Consider the following 12,595-nt stretch of genomic DNA (forward strand, 5'->3'; position numbering starts at 1 on the left):
TAGACTAAAGATGAGTAAATTCTGGAGGGGCAACTACGTAAGTTTACAAATGAGGGTTTTTTTTTTCTATTTTTTTGTCATTTTTATTTCTTTGAGAGTAACAGAGAGAAAGAGGGAGAGAAAGAGACAGATAGAGAGGGAATGGGTGCGCCAGGGCCTCCAGCCACTGCAAACGAACTCCAGAGCGTGTGCCCCCTTGTGCATCTGGCTAACGTGGGTCCTGGGGAATCGAGCCTCGAACCGGAGTCCTTTACGCTTCACAGGCAAGTGCTTAACCGCTAAGCCATCTCTCCAGCCCAAATGAGTTGAGTAAAAGAAGAGAGTTACCAGAAAGTGGGATGGATTTCAGCACAGAGATAAACTTCTGGATGAGTTGTGAAAGAAATCTTCTTTCTTGGTAGGCTCTAAAACCAAACAACAGCAACAAAATTATTTTTGAAAAAGTTACTATAAAGCAAATTATAAATGTTGAAAAGCCTTTATACTGTTCAGATGTTCCACTTCTCTCTGAACCTGAATGTAAACTCATAATTTTATCTTTGTAAACATAGTCTCACATGAAGAAAGGAAGGGCCTCATTACTGCCCTAATGAATTAGTAAGCAAGCACTTTCTGTTACTTTATGTTTTCAGTTATAATTCAAGAATCACAACTGCAAACGACATTTCAAAATTTCACTTCCACTGAAATATTAACCTTAAAAATGTAAAACTTAATTTAAACCAGGAGGAGCAATGTTATATATGTTTAAGGTACTAGATAGACTATTACAATGGCAAAGAACTAAATGTTAGTTAAATCAATATTCTTCTCATTACTAAGTTAACAAATTTTATCAGCAAACATTTATCAAATGTCAGATAACAACAAATGATGCTGTTAGACCTGCTGGAAATCAATGGAGTGGGAAGGATTAAAATGTACCTGAAATGACAAATTATCTTATATAATGAGCAACATCTGCCAGTGGTAATGAATATAAAAGTGCCTGACATCAATTGGGCACTTACTCTCCCAGAGTATGAGCTGTGCAAGCACTTGATGAATCACTTTATTCAATTCCTATAGAATGCATTACTGCTCACACTCCACACTCAAGTTCTAAGAGGGAAAGCAACTGACAAACGTGACATAGCAACTGAGCTAAATTTGGTTTGAGAACCATTACTTCCAACAACTAGACATGTTCCAGTCAAAGCACAAAGAGGCGCTGTGACTTAGGAGTTCTGAGAGCATGGTGGCCTGAAGTAGGCAGGTGTCTGAAGTGTTTAGATGCTAAGCGGATTGGAAGGAAAAGAAGTATGCTGAGGATGGGAGCATGCCGAGCAATCAATCATGAGACTAAAACAGCAAATGGGGGATCACAAGAAATATAGGAGTTTGGGAAGCTATTATACAGAGTTCAGAATCTGTTCTGGGGGGAGAAGGAAGGCATACTGAATGCTTGCGAGGAGAAAGACCTAAAAAGTAACAGTTTTTGTTTTTGTTTATGTTTTTTAAATAAAAAAGGCTAACTAAACTGGGCATGGTGGCGCACTCCTTTAATCCCAGCACTAGAGAGGCTGAGGTAGGAGGATCTCTGTGAGTTCAAGGCCACCCTGAGACTACACAGTGAATTCCAGGCCCTGGGCCAGAGTGAGAAACTACCTCAAAACAACAACTTAAAAAACAAAAAAAAAGCTAACTAAACTGCACTGCTGGGGGAAGCTAAAAGACAGGCTAATTAGGGATTTCTTGCAGTAGTGCAGTCATCAGATCTGAATAATGACAGCACGGTATGAACAGCACAGAAATAGGACACAGGGCGCGTCAGGAAGCCCACCAGGCTTCTTGTAGCTAGCCAGGCAGAGGTCTGAAGTTTTCCAAGACCAACTGGCTAGGCTAGAAAAATTAAGAGAAACCAGGTAACACAAGAAGTTTAGGAGAAAAAAAAAAGATGATGAGTAAAGCCAGGTGTGGTGGTGCACACCTTTAGTCCCAGCACTCGGGAAGCAGAGGTAGTAAGATCTCCATGAGTTCAAGGCCACCCCGAAGCTACATAGTGTATTCCAGGTCAGCCTGGGCCAGAGTGAGACCCTACCTCAAAAAACCAAAAAAAAAAAAAAAAAAAGAGTAATACTTAGATAAACAAAATTTAATTTCAAGACACTCATCCAAGTAGAAGTCTAAAGGAAGATGTTATATAGAAGAACAAAAATCAGGACGAGAGAGATTTAGGACTAAATCAAGCTGAGCAATCAAAATTTCTTAAAAACAAACTTAAGAAAAATAGTCAAATACTGCAAAGAATCACGAGGACTAGAAACTGGCTGAAATGATATGAAAGAGAAAAAACTGGTGCTAGAAATTAAAACAGGGATATTTCTACTCTGGTGCTAACACCCTGTTCGTACAGTTCTCACTCCCAAATTCCTATCTTCCCTTTCTTTCATAACCACCAGCCCCTGAACTTTAGTCCTCAACCTTCAGATCACATTTTATATACCTCACCATCTCACCCAGTCTCTTGGCCTCAACAGTTTTCAGATGTAGCACTTATACTTCTCTGAACCACAGTCTCTTGCTGGCTGAAAGTACCCTCTGACATTTCCCATCTTGGAGAATATCTCATTACTATCCAATCACTCAACCAGAGAATTCCTTTTTCACTATCAATTTCACCTTCAATTATTCACAAACACACATTAAGTACCTCTCTATTATCCACTCCTCCATTCTACCTCTATTTCCACTGTTATTTTAAGTTTTCACTGATATCTTGCCCAAGTGTTACATCTAGTTTGCAGCTCTGCTTCAAGTCTTGGCGGCTTAACCTCAACTGCTTCAAGATTGTTCCAAAATTTAACAGCCAAAAATGCAAGCAGAGACTTAAGGTAAGGAAGCCCTTGTGTATGTATGATTGTGTATGCACACACATTTCTTTTAAAAAAAGCATGCATCTAAAAAAAAAAAAAAAAAGTTGTTAGTGGAAAGCAGAAACTGAAGACAGAGAAAGAAACAGTCCTGCTGCTGGAAAAATATAAAGGAAATAAAGCCAGAGCACAAATCATTTAGTCTCAAAGAGGTAAGTGGGAAACAAATCTGAGATCATGGAGGTCTCCTCTGCTACATCCTAATAGTTCTCTGCTCCATAAAAACATAGTGAGACTTTCACCTTATTAATAGACATTGCTTTAGAAATAATACATTTAAACAGCTGACTACCAAGATTATGTACAATCAAATTTGTTAATAAGAAACTTAAGCTGGGTGTGGTGGCACTCGGGAAACAGGTAGGAGGAGTGCCATGAGTTCAAGGCTACCCTGAGATGAGAGTTAATTCCTGGTCAGCCTGGACCAGAGTGACACCCTACCTCGAAAAACCAACAAAAAAGAAACTTAACAAAAATAATCAATTAAAAAATAACTTTGATAACATCTAAAAAGCACTTGATAAAAATGTGCTGGGGATGTAGGGCAGGAGGCAAAGGGCTCGCCTAGCATGCACGGTATCGAGGGTTCAATCCCCACCACGTCAACTGGGCATGGTGGTGCATGTATGTAATAGTTGGTAAGTAGAGGCAGGAGGATCAGAAGTTTAAGGTCATCTTCTACTACATGGGAAGTTCAAGAACATCCTAGGTTAGAGATCCTGTTTCAAAACCAAAAAGTACTGAATATTTGTTGACAGTATTTGTTGAATGATGGTGGGATGTGGAAAAGCTGTTAGTAAGAGTAGAACGGCTGGGAATACAGCCCAGAGTTACATGTGCAAGGTACTAGGTTCAATTTGTATCACTGAAAAGAAAAGGAAAGAGAAGCAATGGATAGAATGGGAAAGAAGGGAGGAGAGGGAAGGGGCAGAAAGGGAGAAGAAGGAAAAGACTATGGAGAAAGCTGAGAACCACTCATGAGAGACAGACCATGAACAACAGAAGGAGAGAACAACTAGTGAAATTTACCAGTGGCACAGAAAAAAGTGGAAAACACATAGTGGTATTATAGCTTTTCCTTTGGTCTTCTGAAAAAATATTTCTACAACAGTCTAAATAAAAGTACTTATCAGTAATCTGTTGGGCTCAGCACTACATAAAGGATCAGCAAAGAACAATACTGCCTGTGACCTCAAGTCAGCACAATAAGCTAACATGCAATGCTTTGCAACATACTGTCCTCTTGCTTCTGGGTCCATCTTTTCATCATTCTTCTTAATCAAGTTCCAGAACTTCCTTAGCTTTGGTGTCTTTTTTAATTCTAATTCCAATCGTGCCTAGAAAAACAAGTGGTATTAAACCGCCAATACCTTCAATATTTACAACGATAAGAATTAGATTCTCATTAAGCTAACTTTCTATCATATGAACAGACTATGTGGTAACTTCTAAAAATAAAAAGACAAACTTTGAAAGACAAGAAATAATTACATAATTTTTAGTAATCCAATTCTGATACTTTTAATAAAAAGATTATAAACTCAGTAATTTCTTTTACTTTAAAAATTAAGGATTTAACTTTGAAAAAATATAAACATGAACACAAGTATAATCACTAAAATTTGAAACTCTCAAACTGTGAACATAAAAATAACCACTAATACTAAAGATAGCTAAGTATGGTAGTCCATGGCCCCAAGACCAGCATTTGGAAGACTGAGATAGGCCATATATATACAGACATTTGAATAAAGCATTACATTAAAAAAAAATGATGGCTTTAGCTTAATCTCTGATATATGCTGAGTATGAACATATGCTATTCAATAGACTTGATGAAAACACAGAGATGGTTAATATTAAACTTGATCTAGACCTTCTATATATATATTTTAATCAAGGAAATAAAAACTTTAGCTTTGGGCTGGAGAAATGACTTAGCAGTTGAGGCACGTGTCTGCAAAGCCAAAGAGCACAGGTTCAATTCCCCAGTGCCTATAGAAAGCCAGAAAAACAAAATGGCACATGCATGTGACATTTGTTTGCAGTGACTAGAGCAGAGTCCCTGGCATACCAATTCACTCCCTCTATTTGCCTCTTTCTCTCAAATAGATGAGAAGTAACTATGCAAGCAGAGAGAAACAGACAGAGAGAAGGGGAACATCAGGGCCTCCCACCATTGCAAAAGGACTCCAGATGCATGCACCACTTTGTGGGTACTGGGGTAGTGGGGAATTGAATTCTGGTCCTTAAGCTTTGCAGGCAAGCACCTTAACCACTGAGCCTTTTCCCAGCCCAATAACCATATTTTTGAAATTAAGCCACTTTCATTTCAAGTTCAATAAACAGTACCTTACAAATACTAAAATAAGGTTAAGTATATATTAGAGTGTACAAAAAATTCTTCAACATTTTACAACTACATTTGTAATAAGCTAATGTGTAATAATTTTTTGAAGAAAGAATGTAGATTGTTGGCTGATACTTATATCCATGTTAAAGCTACACAGCTTGAAACCACATCTATCACTCATATATACTGAGAAGACTGAAAAAGAAACTTACAGGCTGCAAGCCCATCCACATTGGGAGGGAGATAAGCTGCTGTACTTGACTCCGTATCAAGTCTACCTCCTGTTTAAAGCATGAAGAAAACAAATATAAACATCCTGAATTTTTTTCTGAAGTTCTTATGCAAGTAGTTTACTCCTTTTAAAAATCCTGGTAGAAAAATATGCATCAATATTTTTAAATTTTAATATTTTCCTATTTAAAAGTTTAAACTTAAAAAAATTGCATTATTCAAAGATTTTTTTAAAGTTTGTAAATTTTAAACCAACACTATTCAGTAGCCCACAGACAGCAGAGAAAACCAGAGTCCACAGACAGCAGAAAGCAGCAAAACTTCTGAGTTGCCAGGTTAAGTGCTTTCCTAGCTGAGATTGAGCTAGTTCTCTACTTTAGTCTTTGCTTTCATACTACCAACAAGTGTCCTTTTTGTGATATACTTAGAGATACAATTTTCTTATTTTTTTATGGTTGTGTTGGTGATTTTGCTATTTAAAATAGATCTCACACACAAAACCAAGGCCAAGGTGTTAACATTCATGGGTGTAATACACTGTGAAGCATGTCTTGTGTGTGTGTGTTACATAAGCTACAATAAAAAATAAGCTGATGGGCATGGTGGTGCACACATTTAATCCCAGCACTCGGGAAGCAGAGGTAGGAGGATTGCCATGAGTTCGAGGCCACCCTGAGACTACATAGCTAATTCCAGGTCAGCCTGGGCCAGAGTGAGACCCTACATCAAAAAAACAAGGAAAAAAAAAAAAAAACAACAACTGAGTGTCGTTGAAAGTAAGTTTATGGTTTACGGTTATATATTAAGTAAAAGGTCTTTAAGCAAAAGCAAACAATACAAGGCTATGTACTGAGCCTGGGATTATAATTAATAACAGCACTCAGAGGACCAAGGTACAAAAAAATCACAAGTTCAGGTCAGCCTGGACTATATCAGGAAACCCTGCCTTAAAAAAAAAAGTTACAGCCGGGCCTGGTGGAGCATGCCTTTAATCCTAGCACTTGAGAGGCAGAGGTAGGAGGATCGCTGTGAGTTCAAGGCCACCCTGACACTGCATAGTGAATTCCAGGTCAGCCTGGATGAGAGTGAGAACCTACCTTGAAAAACCAAAAAAAAAAAAGTTATGGATTCAACTGCAACAAAGAAAGAAAGCAGGGAGGAAAGGAAGAATAGAAGAAGGAAAGAGGAAAGAAAAGGGAAAAGGAAAAATGAAAACAAGAGGAAGTCAGTTGTGCATATAGCTTTGCAGAAACTTAACCCTGTATTTTCCTCTAAGAGCCATGGTCCAGTATTAGCTTACTATGTGTTCACAAATATTTTTGCTATAATTGGCTCACAAAAGAAGTGACAGCATATTGGAAAAGATAAAGTATTTCAATAATAAACTAGGTTTTTCAGTTGATTAAAACAAGCACTGAACAATTACTAATGAACTTTGTGCTTGTTCAATATCTAAAGAAGAATTGTTAACATATTTCTGTTGGATCTGTAGTTTTAGAAATGTCAATAAGGTAAGTCGTACCTACTGGATGTATCATATACCCCTTTCTATCTTACAAGACAGAGCAACAGCCTTCATCAATTCACATCCAGACTGAGGGTAAGAGCAAGCTCCATGAATTTTCCTGCACAGGCCTAAGGGCACCAACAACTGAGAAGCAGTTGTCTTGAAACCAGTATAAGGAAGCTCAAATGAAATATTAATTACTGAAAGTATTTCATTTTTTATGAGGCCTATGAATCACATACAAGACATTTGCAAAGACCACTCACAATTGGCCTTAATTAGTCAACTGAAAACACAAGTCTCCCCCGGATGTGGCTATACAGAATGACTGACAAGTGAGGAACCTATAGCCGTCACAGTTCACAGGATGCACTACAGGGTCTTTGCTGCCTCTCATTTTCACACTGTCCCTTTGAACGTGCATAAACAGAAAAAAGGAGAGATCAAATCCAAAGCTACTAAGAAAGGAACAAGTCTTATAAAATGATCTAAGAAGTAGATGAAATCAAGCTTTCAGCAATATCCTCATTTGCTGCTGTGCATGAAAAGATAGCTTTAGTTAATTTCATCCAAACTCAACCTAAAAGAGTAAAACTTGGAAATTCCCCCCAAAACATAAAGTAAGATTACCAAGCTATTGAAGCAATGATCAAGAAAAAGCAGTAGGACTGTCTGTTCATGGAGTGAAAATTCACCATCAGTTTCTGCTAAGGCCGCTTTCAAAATGCATTTAAAAAAGAACGGGAAGTGGTCTGGCTTCTTCTTAAAAGTCTGCAAAAAGAAACAAAGACTTATTCTGAAGTGCCTCACTTACCTCTTCTTCTTTCTCTAAGAAATGACTCACTCACCTCTTCTTTCTCCAAGTCCTGACTCAGTCACCTTCTTTCTGTCAGAACTGGTTCATTCACCTAATCTCCTTTCTTAAAGATAGATTCATTCTGAACTGGCTTTCTCACCTATTTTTTTTATTCAAGAAGGATGGGTAAGTTTTTAACACAATCAAATAATTACAAAAAGATGATCTAAGCATGTGTGAAACAGGTATTACATGCTTACAAACCATGCTTACGATTATTGACATTGATGTTAAGTATGAGTTTCTCACATAACTCAGAGACTTGCATATTTAGCTCATTAAAAAGAACTTACATCTTTTTGTTTTTTCTTCTGAAGATTATGCCTATATTTACCTTAAGCTTTACATTCTTATTAAGGTTTTAAAGTGTTTTTATTCCTCATAAACACATGAAACTACTCTTCTGTAAAAATTATAGTTTCACACCTTAATTAATCTCTGGGACAGTTTCGCTTGCTTACTGTGAATTTTACTCTAAGTTGTCAGCAATGTCAGTATTCTCCAGCCTCTTCTCACTGCCACAGACTGTGCAGCAATGCGTGACTGCATTGCTTGTCTCCACTCATTTCTCTGAAGCAGGCTTCTACCAACTCCATTCCCATGAAACAAGCAGAAGACAATTCCAATAGACCCTAATTAGCCCTTAACTGCTGTTTCTTCCCTTCTCTCCCTCCCTCTCCACCCCTACCTCCTGCTAGGGATTGAACCCAGGGCTTCACAAATGCTAGCAAGCACTCTCCCAGTGAGCTACCTCTCTGGGTCCCTCAGCTCCTTGTCACTGAATTGTTATGCCCTTTATTACTTAACCAACAATGTTCCTAAAGCTCTAGTCCATTCTTCTTCCCCAGTCCACATTACCATATGGGAATCTTTCCAGACACACCTTCCATGCAAATGTCTCTTGTAGCTCTTGAGCTTTACATTTCCTTGTCTACTGTGAAATGCTGTGTATATACTACTACATATTAGAGAAGCAATTTCAACTCAAAAACCTAAACAGATAACCCTCCAAACTATCCCTCAACCCTTCTATTCCTATCTCCAAAAATCATCAATGATTTACAGTTGTCCTTTGGCTGTTCTAACCATACGATACAAGCTATTTGTTCACTACTTAGTTAGCAGGCTGATTATGGTAGAATAGAATATATATTCAAATAACTGCATTTATTTAATGATATCCCAAACACAAGAGTAGTAATGCTGACAATGTGAGTCCAGCGTATTGTTATGGCAGTTCTATTTTATTATGGTTGTTAACTTTACTAGTCTGAATTTATAAACTGAAGTTTATCATAGATAACATAGGAAAATATAAAGTACATATAGGCTTCTGTACTATCTGAAGTTTCAGATGTCTATGAAGGTCTTAGAATCTACCCCTGTGGAAAATTTGTATTTTTAAATGTGTACAGGCTTAAGTGGAAAACAGGAGATCATTACATTGCTATTTCCCTCTTGCAAGCTCTAATCATCAAAATGATCTTTATAACATACAAATTGATGAACTTACTAACCGGCTCAAAGTAATAATAGTAACAACAACCACCCTCCCTTACTGTAATGGCTCAATCCCCTGGGATCTCTCAGTGAGACCGAGGGCCTGCAGTTTAATGTGAGCTCTAATATGCTGTTCAGCCACTTAATATATGAGAGAAATGTCTGTGCTTTTAGCTTAAGGATTCTAATACTTAAATACTCTAGTATTTTCTTAGTTTGGAAACCACTTGTGAAAACAGATGATATTATCTGTGTTTTTCTTCACTTGAAGCATGACCAGAGGAGAGCTGGGTATAGCAGAATACAGCATTAATGACAGTATTCCAGAGGCTGAATGCCTTGAGTTGGAGGCCAGCCTGGACTAGAGTGAGTTGCAGGTTACCATAGGCTAAAAAAAAAAAAAAAAATTGACTGGAGGGAAAGACACTCTTTTAATTAACTGAACATTTTTATAGTGGGTAAAGAAAACATACATATTGGATATTCTCTGATTATGACTCTGTTAAGCCAGCACTAAAGAAAAGTTCAGTTCTCATAGGCATTCTTTCTCTTAGTAGTTAAAAAGTGCTGACCTAACAGAATACTTGAAATCAAGAAAAGGTTCTGCTACTCTGTACAGGCTTAACTGAGCACACTACAAAAGCTATGCATTAGTTTAATTCAGTTACCTCCCATGCAGGGACATTTTCTCTGAACTTCTCATTCACCATGCAGCAGATAGACATTAAATAAGCCTTGCTGGACACTTCTGGAGAATAATTCATCCACAGATAATTTTCAAGATATTGACTAAAGGAGTAAAAAAGCATAAAATAGTTCTTTAGTTACCAACACACAATGTATCACTCACCTGAAAAACATAATTATTTATTACTTTCCAAAAGCATTTTGAAAATGTGTATTTATAGTTAGTGATTCTTCCACATGTTTTAACTGTCATCTAGGCAGGGCTACTTGCTATAAACTGTGTGTGTGTGTGTGTGTGTAGTGTAGTGGTTTTGGAGAATGATGGTCCCGTCCTTCAAAGCAAGAACACAAACACAGCAAAGGTTACTGACTGCAGCACTCAATTCTAACTGTTAACTTGACTGGATTCAGAACCACCGAGAAGACACACCTCCAGAGAGGTTTAAATGAAAGGGAAAGACCTATCCTGAATGTGGGTAGTACCACCTCAAGGCATGAGGTCATGGACTGAGTAAAAAGGGAAAAGAGAGAAAGCAAGCTGGACCGCATACTCACCTCTCTCTGCTTTCTGACTGAGGAGGCAATGGGACCAGCGGCCTTAGGTTCCTATTGCTCCAGCTAGAGCAGCTCCTGCTTCCATGCTTTCCCGGACGCGAGGAAGCCCCTTGTGCTGGGAGCCAGCATAAACCCTCCCCTTCAAGCTGCTTGTCAGACAGTATGTCATAGCAACAAAACAACTAATACACTGGCATGCAAAAACTATGTACCACCAAATATTTCCCTTACCTGAGGCTCACATGAAGTAAAAAATGAAAATATCCAACAAATATCAACTATACAAAAATGATATCATAAATACCTTCACAAACTAATGTATCTAAGACATTAGTACTAATTTACCAGGAAAAATGACTGTTTGAAATTCTGATACTTAATTAAAAGAGGCTTTATAAATAATTTGTCAAACATTCAACAGAAGTCACATTTCAAGATAATTAGCAGCTTCGCCTCTAGATACCAAAATTCTTATTTTAGACTATGGAACTACTTTAACAAATTTAAGTCTTTCTGATTTCTAAAACATTGTTTAGCCATTTCTTACTATAGAAATCACAGACATCAGTCACAGTACTGGCTGTTAAAGACCGTCAATCACTAATGGAAAAAAGCAGGACTTCTTCCTTCTGTTTTAATCCTTACACATACTAAGTTGATAAGCATCTGTGCCCACACACAGCTGTTTTACATTCTGCCATGACGCTATAGTTTTTCTAATTCCAGACCTCAAGAGTTCACTCTTGGTGGTATTTCTATTGACCTACCCTTATGAATCCTTCTTGGTTAGTTTGCAATCTGGGAAATTAATGTGCTATTTCATAAAAACGTGACGTTTCACTTCAATTCTTCCTTGCAGGTTTAGGTTAATCACTCTATCTGAAATCTATTTCATGGCAGCTTGGCTGGTTATAGAGTTCCAGGTGAATGTTAAAATTTGTTTTCTTATATATGATAATAGTGTTTCATTCTCTATTGCTACAACAGAGAGCTCTCATAATTTGTCCTTTCTATTTTTTTAAAAAAATGACTTTTTGGTCTGTTGGATTAAAAAATCTTCACTCTACCTTTGTCATCTTTCTTTTTCTTTAATTTTTATTTATTTGCAAGGGGTGGGGGGGGGCGGAGACAGAATGGGCACACCAGAGACTCTAGCCACTGCAAACAAACTCCAGATGCATGCACTACCACATCCATCTGGTTTACATGGGTGCTGGGGAATCCAATCTGGGCGCATAGGTTTCACAGGCAAGCACCTTAGCCACTAACTCATCTCTCCAGCCCATTTGTCATCTTTTAGTGGCTCTCTTTATAATCATAGCCTACTGTATCTCTGGAGTTTAAAAAAAAACACATGTATTTCACCAACTCTAGAAAATCCAGAGAATGTAAACATACTTTCTAAATTGCTTTCTGGCTCTCTACAAATTCTTTCTGAAACTCCCACTAGGCTTTGGCACTCTAGCCTCTATATTACTTTATTTCTCATCTTTACCTTTGTTTGCTTTTTCATAATTTCCTCAGATAAATTATATCTGAAATTGTTTGCAAAGAGGAGGATCTAATTCTAGTTCCTTATTGTTCACTCTCACCTGATCTAATTTGCTTTGTGTGACCTCCCCTTTACCACAGTTTATCTAAAAATTATTTTTTGGCAATATACTTGGAATATATACAGTTCTAGAATATATTTTTTTCATATGCTCTAAAAATACAAGTAGCTTATCAGCTCTTATTATTATTATGTTATTTTACTTTTAGTGTGCATGTATGTGTGAGTGTGTAAGTGCAGGTGCACGCATGCTGCAGTACACGTGTGGAGATCAGAGCACAACTTTTGGGTTGCTCCTTCCCTTCTACCTTGCTTGAGGCATGGTTTTCTGCTGTTGTGGACTGCTCCATTCATGAACTTCCTGGAAAATGGCCAGAGGCACAGCAGGATTACAGAAGCCCACCTCGGCTTCCTGCTTTGTTGTGGGCTCTGTTTCAGTTTT

The 12,595-nt window shown here is 37.7% G+C and overlaps 1 protein-coding gene across 1 annotated transcript in view; it reads right to left on the reverse strand.

Annotated features, from left to right (window-relative positions):
• Positions 1-12,595, reverse strand: part of Aqr (aquarius intron-binding spliceosomal factor) — a 105,448-nt gene that overhangs the window by 83,339 nt on the left and 9,514 nt on the right. Inside the window, exons 5-9 of the mRNA XM_004668183.2 lie at positions 10,028-10,148; positions 7,634-7,774; positions 5,478-5,546; positions 4,149-4,249; positions 328-404 (exon numbers count right to left, since the gene is read on the reverse strand). Of these exons, the coding sequence (XP_004668240.1) occupies positions 328-404; positions 4,149-4,249; positions 5,478-5,546; positions 7,634-7,774; positions 10,028-10,148 (509 nt within the window). The remainder of the gene's footprint in view (positions 1-327; positions 405-4,148; positions 4,250-5,477; positions 5,547-7,633; positions 7,775-10,027; positions 10,149-12,595) is intronic.

Source organism: Jaculus jaculus, chromosome 8, assembly GCF_020740685.1.
Source record: "Jaculus jaculus isolate mJacJac1 chromosome 8, mJacJac1.mat.Y.cur, whole genome shotgun sequence".
NCBI classification, from domain to species: Eukaryota; Metazoa; Chordata; class Mammalia; order Rodentia; family Dipodidae; genus Jaculus; species Jaculus jaculus.